The sequence below is a fragment of the Equus przewalskii genome, chromosome 12 (genome assembly GCF_037783145.1).
Source record: "Equus przewalskii isolate Varuska chromosome 12, EquPr2, whole genome shotgun sequence".
Classification (NCBI taxonomy): Eukaryota; Metazoa; Chordata; class Mammalia; order Perissodactyla; family Equidae; genus Equus; species Equus przewalskii.
In genome coordinates this window covers 3,823,563-3,841,740 of record NC_091842.1, presented here as the reverse complement: position 1 = coordinate 3,841,740, position 18,178 = coordinate 3,823,563, and the positions used below count along the sequence as shown (strand labels likewise).

Sequence of the window (18,178 nt, the reverse complement as noted above, 5' to 3'; positions counted from 1 at the left end):
GTGGGACTGACGGCGCCGGTACTGTGCGGGCGACAGATGACCCCTTCCGGGCACAGGCACCGGCGCCTGCTGTGCGTCCCAAGTGGAGATTTTGTCAAAGACGACAGAAAACTGACATCCAAGCCTTGGAAGGCAAAATCCAGAGAACAGGCTGCCGCCCCCCCCAGCCTGATGTCACGTGGGAATAACACACGGGCTCGGAAAGCTGGCTCACAGACGTGCAGAGGGGCGGGGGCCTCTGTACCACTTTCCACCGTGGGCGCCTCGTGCTGACCATCCGTCTCTGCTGAAGCTCGGCAGGGACAGGACAGTCACGGCCCGTGACCCCCAGAGCCTGCCTAGTGGGCCTGTCCTGGGGGAGCGATGTCTGCACACAGGGCCTCTCCGGCCTCAGAGCAGCCAGCTTCCCCATAACCCCATCCAGCCATCCCCTGGGCTGTGCCCGGACCCCGGTGCCCAGACGGCACACCTCCCTCGGGGGAAGGAGGAGAGCTCCCTGCCTTGTAAGCAGAAGGTCTTCGTGTTGGAAAACGCACAGCCGGGCCTGGGGGGCGGGCGGAGGGACGGGGCATCAGGGCTCGAAGGCAAGGCCCCACCCCGGAAACGGACCAGGACACTCGGTGTCCAACACCACAGTTTTATCCTTCTCCTGGGAAAACTCCTGACAATTAGGAAAACCGGGAAAAGCCTCACAGTACAAACACACACACGTCTATCTCTGGAGGGGACGGAGAGAGAAGACAGGCTGGGACGCTCCTGGGAGGCCAGGCTTCACGTGAGGAAACGGAGAATTCTGCTCACTGCGGGGTCGGGGTCCCCACTGCCCAGGTGGGGGGTCAGAATTCGGGGACGCGGCAGAGCAGCAGAGGCCGAACAGCCACGCCCACCAGATGTCGCAGGAACAACCGCCCGTTCTTCCTGACTTGAGATTAAAAGTGGAAAAGCGGCTGAACGTGCACTTCAGACCAGGAGTCACTGATTCCTCCCCTTTTATGGAAAGGCAATTCCTAAGTCGTTTCCGCTTCAGGCGAGAAAGACTTTAAGGTCATGAGTGGCGACTGCTTGCGATCGGCCCATCCTGCCAGCGGCTGCTCCAGATTTGGGCTGTTGTCCTGCCAGGACAAATCCGTGACAGCCCAGGCCTAGAACGTGACTTCTGGGACGGGCCAAGACGCAGCTGGCAGTAAGACTGCAGCCTATGTTTACAACACTGTAAAGAAGCAACAGCCTGGCGGGAGAAAGCGTTCCCAGGTCCTACTACAACGGCAAGAATGCAAGCGGACAAAACAAACCTGACAAAACGCCCAAGCCCACCGCCGGGCCAGCCAGTCTGTCCCTGGAGCCTTTTCCATGACCCCCAGATTGCCCCCGGCCCCCGCTGGGCCCTCGACAGCCCGCTCAGACCCCCTGCTGGCCTGGCTCTGCCCTGGGATGGGAGCAGGACCCTGAAGGTGTCCTGGGGCCACAGGACAACAGATGGGTGAGCCTCTGGTCACCTCCCTCCCACGCCGGCGCCCGGAATGCGGACCTCACAGCCTGAAATGGAGTGGGAATGGGGGTCTGCCCAGGCACGGGGGCTGACGTCTGTGAGACGTGGCCTGGTCCCCTCCCCGCCCCACTCCCAGGTCTCACCACAGAGCCGTGGGGCCTGCCTCTGCAGGGGACCAAGGGGAGGTGCCGGGGGAGCAGGTCAGGGGCAAGTCCACACCCTGGACAGCGGGGCCCCAGCAAGGCTGCTGGGGGAGGGTTTCTATGCTTTCGCACCTCCGCCTTTTTTGGGGGGTGTTACGGAGATTTTAATGAGATCATTAATTTTCAGTTGAAAAATATAATTAGCTCCTTAATGGGATGGCAGTTGAGCTGACTTTTTGAGAGACTTTTCAGGCTGAAGATTATACTCTTGATGACGACACAGAGATAAATAGTATTTCTGTTTTTCATCAACGCCTTTTGAATTTCTTTTGAAAATCAAGATCTTTTTATTCTAGAAAATGAATGCCTCAGTTAAAGTACACAGACTTTCTTATTCGAAAGGCCGTTTTCGTGAACTTACGGGCTCACCTCATAGCTTTCCCCAGTTTTACTGAAGAACGTAGGACCTCATCTTAAACACGAGCAGCCAGCCGGACACACAGCCACACGCAGCCCCGAGGAGCCGACCCGGGCTTGGGAGGGGACGAAGACGGCGACACAGCGTGCTCCCCCCGAGAGGGAAGGAGAGGGCGTCTACAAGACAGCAGATACTGAAAGCACATTCAGAGATAAGGAAACGCTCTTAAAATTTTGCAAAAAGAGGAGAAATAAAAGTTCAATGAAGGGTGGAAGGAGGGACTGGAGAAAGTCCCAGAAAGCAGATGAGAGGAGGGCGGACGGCGGAGGGAGGAGGTGGGACGAGGCAGGAGCTGGGAGGGGAACGTGGCCACGGAAAGAAGGGGACGACTCGCCAGAAGGTAGGGAAGGGGTCTGCAGACTGAAGGGGCCCGTGGAACACGCAGCCCAACGGACGGAAAGGACCCCTCCCCAGCCTGGTGTGGAGACGGGCCGAGGGCGCCCGAGAGGGATGCGCCCCCCGAGGGGGACCTCACACCCAAGAGGAGGAGGAGTCAGGGGGCATCCAGCTTCTCCAGAGCAACACTCGAAGCCAGAAAGCGACACCAGTTTTGAGGGAAAAACGTTTCCCACCTGGAATTCCCTACCCAGGAAAACCATCATTCTGGCTGACTGGAGAATAACGGTAATTTTCAGGCATGGACAAATTTTCTAAAAGCTACCGTCTCCTGGACCCTTCCTCCCAGGAAGCAGCTGGATGTCCTCCAGTAAAAGCAGCAGGTCAGGAGAGAGGCCACGGGAGTCGAGAGAGGGAAGTCCCAGGGCGGGGGGAAGACGAGGCCAGGTCAGAGGCGTCCCAGACCTGGGCCAGGCAGCAGGAGGCCTGGGCTCCAGAGGAAGGTCGTCCCAGGAAAGGTGAAAGTGATGGACAGGCCACTCACACCGGGTAGAGGGCGGGGTGTGCGGCCCAGGCGCATGGAGAGCGAGCCAAACGCAGGGAAGGGTGGTGAGAACCCCTGGGGAGAACAGCCGGTGCCACAGAGGAAGCGGCCAGCGCTGGGACAGGCGTCACAGCGGGAATAAAGGAGGTTCCGCTGTAACCCCGGGAGGGGGCGAGGCGGGAAGGCTCCAGCTCAGGCCCCCAGGAAGCCGCGCACAGCACGCAGAGGGCAGGGCTGGAGACCGGTCTCGGCGGCAACCCCCTAGGATAAAAGCAGACTTTCTAACAACACAGATGGAACGAACCAGCGCTGCCACCACCGCCGTGGGCACCCGCTGAACCATCGCTCGGCCGGCTTACACGACCCGCTGGGCAGCATCACTCTCTCCGAGCCTCAGATTCCTCACTGTGAGAGGGGGTGCAGCGTCCCGCCCCGCAGGGCTGCTGCGGAGACCGAAGGACGGATGGCCCTCCAGCCCTCGGCACAGGCCGGCCCGCCTCACTAACGGTGTCTATTTTCACTGTTGTTCTTAGAATCTTGTGGCTCATGACCCTAAAGAGCATATTTTAAACAAACAACCAAATCTGAGAATCCTATCGCCTCGGCATAAAACGTGTAGACGTTTCGGAGAGGCAGCTTCAGCCCCAGCGTGCCCTGGCCTGCAGCAAGGGTTGGGCTCTGCTCGTGAGCGTGACACACGGTGGGGGGGGGGGGGGGGGAGGAGAGGGTGGCCGTGCGGCCCGGAGCGAGTCAGTGAACACTGCAACCCGGCCACGCGCCAGGCCACCACGCAGCCACTGAAGACGCAGTGACGCGGAAGGGCGCCTAGGGCACCGTGGAAGGCGACAACCGCCAGGCGCAGGACAGCAGGAACTCTGTGGCCCCTCTGGGAGGAGTAACCGGTGACAACAGCTGTTAGACAAGGAAGGCTCACGGCAAGACGCACCACGCGGACTCATCTCCAGGGTGTCCCTGTGGGGACTTCATTCTCTGAAATACGTGAATTTTGTATCACGCATATTTAGCATTTCTGTAATCTGAAGACAGTAAAAGAACAGGGAAAGGAAATTCAGAGGCCAGCTTCTTAGCTTTATCTTAAAGAATGTCTGTGCTCTGGTGAGACAAATGCAAGGTTGTGAAATCCTGGGAACCTATTCTAAAAGATTCGCTAGTTTCTAAAAAGCATTTTCCTGCTGGAAAAACAAGCAGCAGACTCGTCTGCCCCCCACGCCTCCCTCAGAGGCTGCCCTCCAATCACCCCATCAGGTCCTGCTGCTGCCGAATCCAAATCCGAATCGGAACCCATGTGGGATCTGGGACGGGCTCTCCGGGGCAGCCACGTGCTCACACCACAGCAGCACAACAGGCCGGCTGCACACGGCCGGGCGCCGCCCAGAAGGCACACCCAGAAAACACTAACATGATCCTTCCCAGCGCCCCTGAGATGTGTCTGAGAACCGGAAATGGCCACCCGGCTGGAGAAGAACTTAAGCACAAGCTTCAGACAACTTCCAACATTTTAGAGCCAAAAAACACCCCGGCACGGACTCACGCAGAAAGGAAAGGAGAAAGGACATGGAGGCCCCACCTGCCTGTAGGATGAACCAACTCTGTTTCTCTGAAGTTTTCAGATGGGGAAAGGGACCCCGTGGGTGCGGGTGGGGCTGGGGGTGTGAGGTCACAGGGACAGGTGTGGGAAGGGAAGACAGCCCCCAGGTGACCCACCACTGATGACGCTCCTCCACCAGCCAAGGGCCCTGCTCTGCAGGACGGCCCCTCCGGGAGCCACACTCCTGCGGGGCGGGGCTGGGACGCCGAAGCAGGACGCGCACGCTTAAGGAAGGATCCAAAGTTTGCCAGAAAAACAGAAGCCCTTACTTCTAACGCAGATCCAATAACTTCCAAACTCAAAAGACACGTAACGCGACGGAACACGGACGCGCCAGGGCTGGCTCCGTCCCGCGGCCAGGCAGGGCCGAGCCTCGAGACCAGGGCGGCAAGGGGCTTCGATTCTGAAGTCAGTTGCCCAATTTTTCTTTTATACAACGTTCTGCTAACCTGTGCCAGATGTCATAAAACAAATTACTTTCGTTTCTGATCTCTACACTGGCAAAATCAAGACAAGTCTCCTTAAAGAAACAGCTTCTCAAACCTTGCTGTTGCTTAAAATTAGCTACTCTCTTTCTGTGCCGTGCCGTTTTTCTGGTTCAGTTCAGCAGTTTTCTTAAAACTCCAGCTCTAAGGAGAACTGTTTAGACGGGTCTCTGTTTTTGTAAAACCCAGAAAATGATTAACCAATTTCTTCTTTCCTAAAAACACTTCTTTGCAAAATGAAAAAAAAAAAAAGGTGGACAAAACGTTGCTTTAGGTAGCAGAATTCATTTCAAAGAGAGTTCATTCATTTGCCGGGTGGAGTACTTCAGGGCCAAAAAAACCACCCAACTTTAAAAAAAACCAACCACACCCCTCACACACCCTGGCCTGGCCACCAGGGGAAACGGAACCCGCAACAGAGAGAGCAGGCAGCTGGCGGGAGGTACAGCCACTCTTGGCGTCTTGGAGGGGACGGGGCTCAGGGTGGGGTGCCGGAGGAACTGGGCTCCCAGGGCAAGCCGCCGAGAGGCCTCCACCAAGTCAGGAGCAGGGGGTGCCCTCGGCCGCCTTCCTCACAAAGGGCCCTGCACCCCACGCCTCCCCTCCGGAGGAGAGCAAGGGGCTGTTTGTAAACACGTGGGCTCCACCTCGCCGCGCCACGGGGCCCAGAGGAGAAGGATCTCGCAAGCAAAACCTCAAGGGCCTCTGAGGTTTCTGACACTCAATTGAATTCCACAGGGCTCACAGAAACGGATGTAAACAGAAACGCTTTCTCTGCGACACTTAATCAAGGGCCAAAAGGCGAGAGCCAGTCCCAAAGTCACTACTTTCTCCGCAAATATTCTCCCAGATGAAAACAAGAAGCCAGCCCCTCCTGGGCAGCCTCAAAGGAGAGGACGCAGGGGGACCAGTGCCCCCCAACCGGCCGACCCCAGCCAAGAGCGAGTTAAACATAAACCACGGGGCCACGTCTCCACCACACTCACCCCAGCCCTGACTTCTGAGAACCGCGCCCTCAGTACCTGCTCCGCTCTGCTCAGTAAGAACCTCTCTTCTGACCTGCTTTCCGGGCCACGGCCTCTCCCCTAACACAAGAGCAGCTTCAACATGCAAAGCTTTGCTTGAATAGCTTAACCAGTTGGCCCCTATTTTTAATTGGAATACTCCTGGGAAATACAATTATTGTATGAAGCTCTCCAGGTACAAACCAAAACATTTTGCTTTCTTAAAGAGGGTCTATTTGGCTGGATTATAAACTGATTACTAATAATCCCATGGCCGTCTAAAGGGACCGCCTGCTTTGGCCCACTGGCCTGGACGGCCCCTCGCTGCCCACCCCACACGGCGCAGGACACGCCTCGGGGAGAACACTGGCTGTGCTCCTGCAGCTGCCCGAAGGAGCTCCTGGAGGAAGGTGTGCGGACAGGACAGCTGTCTACCAGCGTCACTGACGTCCGATGCACACACTACAGAATTCCCCCATTTAGAGTGCACAGTTCAGTGGGTTTAGGGTATTCACAGAGCTTGTAACCATCACTGCTATGTAATTCTAGAACATTTTCCTCACCCCAGAAAGAAACCCCATAACGGTGAGCAGCCCCTCCTTTAACCGCCCCGGGAACCACTCACCTACTTTCTTTCTCTACAGGTTTGCCTTTCTGGACTTTTCCTATCAATGACTCATACCGTGTGGTGTCTTTTGTGTCTGGTTTCTTTCACTTTGCATAATGTTTTCAAGGGTCATCTACGTTGTACCAGGTGTCCATACTTTCTTTTTTATGACCAAATAATATTCCACTGTAAGGACACTCCACGTGCTATTTACGCACTCGTCAGCTGATGGGCATCTGAGTCATCTCCACGTTTGGGCGGTTGTGAACAGTGCTGCCATCACACCTCGGGTACAAGTTTTTCACTGGACCTTAGGACCCCGTGAGTAGAGACCCATGTGGCTGCCCTCTAACATTCTGAGGAACTGCCAGACTCTTGTCCAAAGTGGCTACACTGTTTCACTACATATAATTTTTCATCTGTGTATAAACGATACAGACATGACGGGATGTAAGAGCATTTTCACAGCTTGACTTGACTGTGAACTCACACAAGCACTCACGTCTTGATCCAGGTGAGACATCCGAGCAAGCACTGAGAACATGCTAAACCCTGGGCTCGAGAACAGAGCCGCTGTTAGAAGTCTGAGACACGCTCAGGAAGAAACAGTGTCTCAGAAGCTGCAAGGACTGAATGGAACAGCGAGGACAGAGCTGACGAGGCACGGGGTCCAGAACCACGAGGCTCTCAGGGGGCCACCACTCAGCATCGTCACCACCAAGAACTAGGACACCAGCGTGCTGGCCTCACCAACGAGGAAGCCAGGGCCCAAGAGGCTGCCCACCGGCCCCCCGTTCTCCCGCTAACTGGAAATACGTCCAGAACCAGCACTCAGAGCCCAGCCTGCATCAGGGGCCATGCCATTTCAGTGCTGTGCCCGAACTTTCTCTCTGTAAGAGGAGGACACCTCGTCCCTGCCCAGCAGGAAACCAACTCCAAGCAGCTCAGCGTGAGGGACCCCCAGCTCGCAGCCGACACGTCACGGCTGGAAACCGACAGGTGCACCTGAGACACTGATTACTACGCAAAGGCAACCAACGTGGCATCCACATGTAAACCACTAAAAGGCTCAAAAACAGTGACTACCAGAGGATGGCTGGCTGGCAAGAGAAGGGAGTGTGTCTCACACGCAGAGGAGGCCGCAGTGACAGCAGAACCCCAGCTCGGCCAGAGGAGCGGTTCCCCAAGCGTGGTTCACAGACGGAGCCCCGAGAATCCCAGGCACCTTTCAGGGTGGGTGAGGTCAAAACTATCATCCTAACAATATTAAGACGTGATCTGCCTTTGCCACTGGGCTGACACAAGCCACGGTGGAAGCTGCCGGTGCCGTAGCAGAAACCAAGGCGCCAGCGCCAAACCCACTGGTGGCCCCAGTGCATCTTCAGGGCCACACGCAAGCAGCAAAGAGAAAAAGCCAGTTTCGTTTAAAAATGTCCCTAGTGAAGCAGTCCACTATTTTAAAATTCATTAAATCTTGACTCTCTAATACACGTCTTTTCAACATGCTTTAGGACAAAACAGGAAGGCGGCACATGACTCCTGTGTACAGAGGCAGAATGGCTGTCGCCAGAAGTGCTCGTGCCGCTGAGAGCCGACAGCCCAACGAGCCACTTTTAGGCGGCTCTCTAGCAAGATTTCCACCTGCAGCCTCCCCCAGGGCCTTGTCATGTCTGTGTAACTCGCCAAGGACGAGAAAGTTCGAGGACTTCCCTTTCTTCAAAGTCTTGATTAATTTCTAAAACTTCACGAAGAATTTCCACAAATAAAGTTTAGAAAAACACAGTTCGCCAAATTCCGGCATACAAACATTACTTTAAAATATTTTCAGTGTCTTAAACACATCATCCCTGTGCTTGCTTTAAAAGGCCCTAATACACACACTTTCAAGCCGTAAAAATGACTCATGAGGTAGCGACTCTTCGCTTTGTAAGACAACCCTCCAGAGACTTTATTTAAAGTAGTCACGTCCCCTGATGCACTTAAAATAGTTTCAAAATTTCCATTCACGTGCGATTTTCCAGAAACACATCTAATACTGTAAAGAACGCAGAACTTCTCTATCGTCTTCCTCTTTCGCAAACTGCCAGAGCACAGGGCCCCGGGTGGCAGAGGAAATCATGTGGCAAGCGCTCCGGGTGGCCCGGGGACAGGCCGCTCACCTGATGGTGCCGGTCGGGGAGGGGACAGGGCTGACCAGGCTCCGGAGGTCCGGCTCCGGAATGTGGATCTTCAGCGGGGAGATGTGCGGGTAGAGCGGCCGGAGTGGGGACGCCGGGGCCTCCTCCTGGTGGTACAGCGAGGTGAACTGGATCTTTATGGCCGTGCTGGGGAACCGGAAAGTGCACCTGCAACCGAGGGAAGAGCAGAAAGCCAACATTCAGACAAGGAACGTTCTAGTCCACCTAAGTCACTGTAATCACGTAACTTTACTCTCGGGATCACTCTGTGGTGCAGAGGTGCCCGAATCGTCTTTCTTATGCTTTCATTAGGATACGGACTAACCCTGACACCAGTTTTCCTTTTACCGCGCACGTGAACAGAACAGACATACACATCCCCAGACAGACACTGACGACGTCATCTCCAACAGAGGTTCCAGACAGACGGCTACTTCCTGTCTGCCAGGATCGCGGCTACAAGACCCACGTGGGCTCCACCACCTCACGGAGAACCAAAATGCCACGGTCACCGTGTCTGCAGCGATTTTAGAGACAGACACTCACGCCACCCAGAAGACAGAAGGCAGCTGCCGCACGACAGAGCACAGTACCACCCATGGGCGTGTGGTAGGAGCCCCGAGGGGAGCGCTGGGGGCAGGGTTGAAGGTCTGGCTTCACAAGCAGTGCTGTGCTCAGGCCCCTCGAGCCTGGGCTCTGATGCCAGCAGATGACCACACGCAGACAAAGCCGGCGCTGGCCGAGGGGTAGGCAGCCTCATGCAGCAGGTGTGGCTGGATCAAGGTCCACCCGCCTCTAAGAAACTTCCACCTATGAAGCCTGGGCCTATTGTCCAGCACATCTTCTTATCTCTAAACCGACAGACTATCAACAAATTGCTAATGGTGTGACAGTTAAAAACAAAAACAAAAACCCAAAAGCAGGTTGCCCAGAGAGACACAGCAACACAGTCTGCCAGGAATAGCTGCCTAGAAAGGCTCTGTGTGCAGGACGGAGGGGTCAGACACGACCAGAGGAGCACCGTTTGCACTGCTGGTTGTCTCAGAAAGGCGCTGGGGCCCCAGGGACCAGCCTGGGAGAAGTGCTCAGGTCTGCCAGGGCCCTGGGTCCATGCCCTGGCTGGCAGGCTCTCTGCTCTCTCCGCGGGAGCAATGTTTCAACAGCACATTTACCTCCAACTTGCCCTGGACACGGCAAACGGCCCCTCAATTCAAATTCCCTTTTACTCTCAGCAAGAGAGTTTTTAAAAAACAAGACCTAAGAATAGGTCAAAACAGGTTCTGGGATCACGGAAGGTTGTGAAGGGGCACCCTGCTGGGTGACAGGGTGCCTTCTGGAGCCTTCCGCTGGAAGACCCCGCCCCTCACGAAACGACTCAGCAACGTGAGCATCTGCTCTGACGGTCGAGCTGCCCACACTTCATAGGGAAAATCAGTGACTTAAACTGGCCTGGCCGGCCATGACCGATCCTTCCAGAGACACCCGAGCAGAGAGGGGCCGAGCAGAGAGGGGCTGGAAGTGGCCACAAAGGTGGAGCCTGCGCCGGCCGTGAAGCACCAGGAGCCGTCTGACCCCGGGCACTGGGTCTGTATTTCCAAACTAAAATCAGAACAAAGGGATTTTACACTGTTTTCCGAAACTGTTTTCCTGTTTGATGCTGTTCTGATGCTGGGAGATGTGGCCTAAACACCAAAATGTTAGGGATGGGGGCAGGGTGTCTGTAATGCGTCCTCAACATCACCCCTATGGTTCTGTGTAAAGGGCCACCCAAGGCCACCTAAAAATCCTCTGCAATTTCCTCCTTGTAGCCCACAGTTAAACATTTGATGTCGTCTCCATTTTTAGTTTCCCCACAACCCAAGGAAAACTTCCTCCATCAGTATTCTAGCTAGAAAGTTACAGCACGCATTTTTCTCAGATGCTTTCTGAGGTCTACTGTCTCTCCTCTAAGTCACAGAGCCACCATCCTGCATCCCAGGATGGGCCGGGCATCCCAAACCAGAGCAGGGAGCAAAGAGCCCCAGCTGAGGGCTCCAGGCAGGGGAGCTGACGGGCTAGGTAAGCTGCACCTGCGAATGACAAGACCGAACGAACAGTGGGGGTGTGTACACACGTGCACATGCACACTCACTCGCACGCACACCTGTTCCACCAGTGTCGGCCATGAAAGCAGCAATGACAACAGAAACTTAAAGACAGTTTCTCTAGCCCTTTACCAGCTGTCTCTTCTTCACCTCCAGCAAATGAACAAAACAGGTGACATTTCACTATCTGCCGAGGGGGCACACGGTCAGGGTTATGCCGTTCTGCGTGGTGCAAGTCCCTATGTTAACGTGAGGTCACATCATCCTACAATCACCGAGGCCAACTAGAAAGAGGATGTGGCTTCTGGCCCATGACAGCAGTCACCAGGCAGGCGGGAACTCAGAAAACAGGGTTTGGGATGAAGACAAGAAGAGGCGCCTGACCCCCTGGACTGGGGGTCTGGACTCCAGGTTGTGATCAGGCCTGTCTGGCCTGGGCGGAGGTGGAGAGGTGGCCGAGCCAGCACACCGCTTCAGACCCCTCCTGCAGTTCTCGGCCTGATTTCTGCCCTCCCGCCCCTCCCGCTGGCTGAGACTCACCCTCACCTGAATGAGCCTTTAGTGACACAAGCACAAAGTCCAGGACTTGGGGACATCCTTACAAGCAAAACCCAACACTGTACTGATACTAGCTGCACGGTTTCCTACTTTAATAGTAATTTTCCAATTAAGGTTTAACAATAAACTTGTCACATTATTTACTGCGAAAGCGATTTTAAAAGCATCTGCTGACTCACTCTTCCAGAAATTCTCCTGAGGCAGACTCTCTCTTACCCGGGAGGAGGAGAGAAACCACCAGGAAGTTTCTTAATTATAAAGAGATGTCCCCCCAGGGTGCTGGCGGAGTTCGCCAATTACTTCTCTCCCTGTAATATTTTCACCCTGGTTTAGGGCCTTAGCTGGAGTTTTAATGACCACGTTTTGCAATTAAAGCCATTCTCTTGAAGGTGCTCCACACTCAGTCTACACCCAGCCACTCACTGTGGGCCCGTCTTCACTGCCAGGAGTCCCTGCTCAAGGTCAGAATGTCCCTGCTAGAAGTCACTGTCCCCCCAGCCTGGCAGAGGGCTCCTGTACTCACAGGCATCCACCCTTCAGATCTCTACAAAACCCTTGCCCTAATTTACAGAGACAGAGAGCAGATCAGCGGCTGCCTAGGGCTGGGGGCGAGGGGTGGGGTGGCGGAATGGAGAGTGACTACTGATGGCTTCTTTCGGGAGTGACACAAATGTTCTAAAATCCAGGGTGGCGATGGTGGCACAAGTCCGTGAATATGCGAAAAACCACTGACTTGAACAATTTAAATGGGTTTGTGGTATGGTATGCGAATGACACCTCAATCAAGCTGTTCCAGAAAGTTCTGGCCCTAAAGCTCCCACCATCAGGGTCTGCTCCAGGCTTAGCGCCCAGGTCCATCCGGAAGCCAAGGGCCCCTGGCAGTTGAGCAAAACGGCTAACACCTCGGTTCCACGTGAGGCTGTCCTACTCAGACTGAGGTCAAGATCACAGCGCGGCAGGCTGGTTCCGGCCCCCAGAGACCATCAACGAGCGTAAGCAACTTGGGCCGTCACCCTCACTTCCATCTCGTTCTTTCGTAGGAATCCCACCACCTGTCATGCCCACCAGGAGTCGGAGAATAGAAATAGCTCGTTCAGTCCTCGCTGATATAAACACAGTTCACTCCACTTTAGACGAGAGAAATAACCAGAGAGAGAAGGAAGTACATGTGAAGGCTTCCACAAAGTTTAAAAAGAATTAACACAATAGATTATTCATCTCCGGAGCTGTCACTGCCCCGACACCCCAGCCTCGGTTCCTAGTCCCCTTCTGTCCCAGCGGACGGTGAAGCACAGACGCTTGCACCTGGGGCACTGACACAACAGAGCGACAGTCCACACGAACGTGGATGACGACGGAAATTCCGCACACCAACCACGACACCCCCGACCCTCCCAACACGCCCCAGCGGACGACGGCCCCAGGACGTCTGCAGACCCGGCATTTGTGGGCCCCCGTGAAGCCCACCAGCCGACACCCAGGCGCACGCGGCAGCCGAGCATCTTGAGTGCCTTGCTCTGAAACGCAGACACGCAGCCAGGGAAGAAGAGCCGTCGGGCTCGGGAGCAGCTCCAACAGGAAGCCGAGGACCGAGGCCAACAATGGGGGCGGGCGCAGAGGAAACAGACATCCAAGGCAGAAGAGAACGCAGCCCACTCGGGCCCTGAGACAAGAGAGGGGATCTGCCACCAAGGACTGAGGGCCCAGAAGGCACCGCCAGGGAAAAACAGGAAACCCGGACAACTGATGTGACACAGAAAAGAAACTTCAGAAGGCAGCTGGGTGACAGACCGGGAGTCACCTCCCAGAAAAGACACAGAACAGAAAGCCTGGGAGGCTCCGGCCAGGAGCGCTAGTATCGGAATGACTGCCAGTCTACAGAAGACGCCCCTTCGAAGTCAGGCGGCTACAGGGAGGAAGGCACGGACCCCACACGCAGACCCGGGGCCTCACGAGGCCACCACGCGGCTTCCTCACCCCTGCAGAGTCGTGTTTGCTGGAAGCTAGATGGTGCAGTCACAAAATTTAAGACGCAGGGCGCTGGCCGCTTTGTGGTTAGGCGGGGGCGGGGGCTGGACGCGAACGCTGCAGGCTGGAAACCTGGCCGCCCTTCGCGTGGTGGGGCAAACCGTCCCTTGTGACACCTGAGTGCAGACCTGCGTGGACAGCACCCGCCACCGCGCCGGGATCTGTGGGGACGTTCCACGGTGGTATGTGCTGGGACGTGTGTGGCCTTCAGCAGTCCGATGCGATGGACGGCAGGATAAGAAGGCCCCAGGCCCTCCTCACACAGCTGCCACATGGCTGGATGACTGAGCAGCCTGGGGCACGGAAGTGAGTCCACCGAGGCCAGCTCCAGGGTCTCAAAGCGGCCCCCACTGCAGCGAGCCCGACAGAGGGGGCCCCAGCCCCACGACAGAGGGACCAGGGTTCTCAAGACTACAGCTTGCACCGGGGATCCTTGCTGCGGTTCCACACGCAGACATGACGGAAGGCCGCGGCCTGGGCGCCTGCCCGGGCTCTGCAGAGACTCTGCCCCGAGCGGCAGTGAAGCTGGCCGCGAAGTGTGCTGCCCCTCACCCCAGCCGTGAGGGGCGGCAGCCAGGAAGCACGTCATCTCCAGGACCCACTTCAGGCAGGACAGGGAGCTGGGGACAGAGGTCCTTCCAGAACGCAGACAGCACGGTGTCACTGGGTGGGACCTGGGCCGCCTCCTCTGACAACGGGGATGAGGGTGACCGAAACAGCCGACTGTGACACACGACTGGTTCCCTGGACACACCTCCTCTCCTGCTTCCACAGCGAACTGGTTTCAGCTGGACACATGCCGCCCAACTACAGACGACACTGCTCTGCCTCGACACTTGCAGCCACGAGACTGTGCTGGTCAGTGGGACGCCTCAGGAGGAACACTGCCTTCTTCACTTCTCCTTTTCCTGACGGCCAGAATGCAGCTGCAATGGCAGGAGCTGGAGCAGCCGTGGTGGATCATAAAACGGACACTGGGTAACAGAGCGAAGTAAGAGAAAGAGTCTGGAGCTGCCATATCAGCTTACGTTAGGACTGTTACATGTAAAAGACATCACCTTCACCCTTGTTATTTTGACCTTGGTTACAAAGACCAAACCTACATCCTAACTCTAAACAGCTAAAGAGCTCCCTGTGGGGAATGGCGGAGTGAGCTACAGTGCAAATTCAGGGAAGAATATGATGCAGCCACTTAAGGGGACACTTCCAGCACTGTGTACCTTTGGGCCAAATCTCTGAATGTATCAGACCTGTTTTCCTCATCAGGAAAATTGGTATAATTATAGTGCATACTTCATAGGGTTCTTGTAGGTATTAAACAAAATACTCCCACCACGGTAACAGAAGCACACAGGGCATCTAACACACGATGAGCACAAACTAAAGACGGGCCGCGGAGGAACCTGGAAATGCTGATAACACACTGATAAATGAAGACAGCAGAGACCAAACGGCACGCGTGGGTCGCAGCTGAGGCATGGGGTTTGAAATCAGAGACTGGGTTTGAGAGCGGGCTGTTGGGACGTGGTGGTGGGACGTGGGCCCTCACTGACTTGAAGGCCCCTCTCTGGTCAACCAGAGACAAACAGGCCTCGGTGCCACAGCAGCCCCAGTGCAGCGAGTGCAGATGAGCACAACTGACACACGGTGAGTGTGCGCCGACACGTGCCCCAGCTGTTCTGGTTACGGCACAAGGACGGGGCGGGGGGAGCAATGAAAACAGCCCAAGGGGAGGGTGGCGTTACTGGAGACAGCTCTTTTTCAACATGTTCTCTAAATGCTGTCACCATGTCCTTTGAGAATGAAAGGCTCAAGAACAGGAAAGAAAGCAGCTGTTACACACTTGGTCACCAGCAGTTTCGAGCTCTGCCAGGGCGATGCGGCCTTCAGAACCCCATCGCGGACCCGGCCTGGCCCAGCTCTGCCACGTGGTCCGGCTCCAGCCGTAGGGAGAAAGCCCCTCGAGGCCCAGGCCCAACCTGAGGGGCGGAAGGCTGGTCAGGAAGGGAAGGGAGGCTGGAGGCCTGCTGAGCGTGCATTTACAGAAGGGCTGAAAGGAGAGGGCCACGAGACCAAGGCTCTGAGACTTGCAAGAACGCCACAGAAAAATAAGACTGTTCAGGAAACGGTTTTGAAAACACTTTTACAAAGAAAATCGCCAAATCGTAGAATTCTGACCATCTTAAAATTTTTTAACCTAAAATATCTTATTTCTATTAAAACTTTAATACGTCTTGCTAGAACATCCAGACACACGAGCAGCAGGGGCTGCAGCGGTGGGGCCCGCTCCGCGCGGAGCCCACACCTGGCTGCGGCGCTCAGCAGCAGCACGGAGCGGCGAAGGCGAAGCACGTGTCGGACAGACACACAGCAAGACGGGGACGGCGGAGGGTCCAAACGCCCAGTGGGCCCAGGAGGGGCAAAGGGAAGCAAATGTCCAGGCTACGGGCAGGCGGGATGGCCACCGTCTCCGGGCAGGAGCCAGCTCTGCACGGTCCCTGACGGAAATTCAAGTCATCGGAGTCCAAAAAACTAACTAAATGCTGGTGTAGATGCAAGGCAGAGGAAGAATGGTTCACACCCCAGCCTCGTCCACCATCCCTCCCCCTCCTCCCTGAACAGTGCTCCACCTCGACCCACCCCCTGGGTTTCTGCACCTTCTACCTCAGCCCTGGGCTCTCCTTTGCTGGGCTGACGGCCCATGCAGCTGCGACCCGGGGCTGGCTGCGCTAAGGCGGGAGCAGGGCGGTTCCAGAGACGTGGCTCGGACCCTGGTCACCACCAACCAGCCATGCACACTCGGCGCTGGTCCTGGGCCTCACAACAGTATAGGTGTGCGGGTGTGGGGTGTGCAAGATAAACGTGGTGGTGATTTTCCGGTTTAGAAGTAATTCAGCTTTCCTCTTTCTCTGTTTTCCTGTGGTCTAAGAGAATGCATTTATTTTTATATTCAGGCAAAACCACCACTTCTAGGGGGAAAAAAGAAAAAGCATAGTGGGATACTCAAGTCCCTGTGCTGAATGGCTAAAGCACAGTGAAAACTGTGGCCAAAGATCCGGCCAAGACCGGGCTTCTCCCTAAAACTGGGGTCTCAGCAACTGTCTCAGGAGCGTGCTGAGGGGAGGAGTGAGGTGAGCGACCCTGCAACCAGCACAGAAGCTCCCAGAGGCCGCCAGGCACACGGCCTGCCAAGCGGGGCTGACAGCGCCCAGCAGTCCTGAGGGTCATGGTCCCTGCACAATCATTCCACCTAGCTGTCTACAGGGGAGCATCAATCTGCCAGGTGACATTTACCAAATCCAGCAGCAGAGGATTCATGGTCATTTCTACAGCACACTCAGAGGATTCCAGTGACTTCCGCAGTGTCACTCGAGGACGCAGGGCATTTCTACAGCACACTCAGAGGGTTCAAGTGACTCCTGCAGTGTCACTCAGGGACGCAGGGCATTTCTACAGCACACTCAGAGGGTTCAAGTGACTCCTGCAGTGTCACTCAGGGACGCAGGGCATTTCTACAGCACGCTCAGAGGGTTCGAGTGACTTCTGCAGCGTCACTCGGGGGACGCATGGCATTTCCACAGCACACTCAGAGGATTCCAGTGACTTCTGCAGTGTCACTCGGGGATGCAGGGCGTTTCTATGTTGTTACTCAGAGGATTCCTAATAACTTCTACAATCTTACCTGAAGGACTTGTGACCTCTCTCGTACCATTTGGAGGTTTCGAGGTAACTTTTACAGTGTTACTCAGAGGAGTTGAGGGAACGTCTATAGTATTACTTGGAAGATTTGTGGTAACTTCTATAGCGTCACGTGGATGGCTCGGGGTCACCCCCACGGTGTCACCCGCCAGGATCCGGGTGGCTCCCATGGCGTCACCAGGAGGGTTCGAGGTCACTCCCAGGGCATCACTGGGAGGGCTCGAGGTGACGTCCACAGTAGTACTCAGCAAGGCTGAGACTCACCAGTGACAGCGAGTCCTCTGGGCTGGGGATGCTCCGGAGTGTGCATTCTTTGTGGGCGTGCCCCAGGAGAATCCTATGCCCCAGAAAGCCGTGTTCTCAGGCACACTTGGGCAACTCTGCCTCAGACCTGGCAAATGCAAGAAGGGCCAGTAGTGGGCCTGCCACGCCTGCTCTGTCCCCGGCCCCCGGAGAAAGCCCAGTGCCTGCCAGCTCTTGAAGCCGATCGTGAAACAACCCACCCCCATCACCAACGAAGTCCACCTCCAGGCGGCATCTCTGCCTCCCCATATCGGGGAAGCCTGCCCAGGGCCTGGACCTCGGACACAGCGTCCCGGCAGAGCCGCAGACCATGCAGGGTCAGGGACCAGGGGCGAGCACCCCAGGCCATCTTCCCAGGGACATTCTTAGCCCTTTGTGGGGATGTACCAGAAACATTACTGTGTAAGTCGAGCTCCCACGCTTTAGTTTGTAAAGCGGAACGGGGCAGAGAGGCCGATACATCTGGAAAAGCAAGTACAATCCAGCTTTGCCGGGAAAACACCAGCATCACCAGCTGGGTGAACGGGGGAGCGACCAGGTCAGAAGGAGCCCTTCAAACGTCTGGGCTTCCTGAGGTGCAACGCTGAACTGAGCAGCCCTCAAGAGGGACCTCCTGTACCACACGGCTTACACA

General features: G+C 55.9%; 1 protein-coding gene across 1 annotated transcript in view; it reads right to left on the bottom strand.

Moving 5' to 3' along the window:
* Nucleotides 1-18,178, bottom strand: part of FOXK1 (forkhead box K1) — a 67,857-nt gene that overhangs the window by 16,641 nt on the left and 33,038 nt on the right. The window contains exon 2 of the mRNA XM_070566208.1: nt 8,855-9,040. Within this exon, the coding sequence (XP_070422309.1) occupies nt 8,855-9,040 (186 nt within the window). The remainder of the gene's footprint in view (nt 1-8,854; nt 9,041-18,178) is intronic.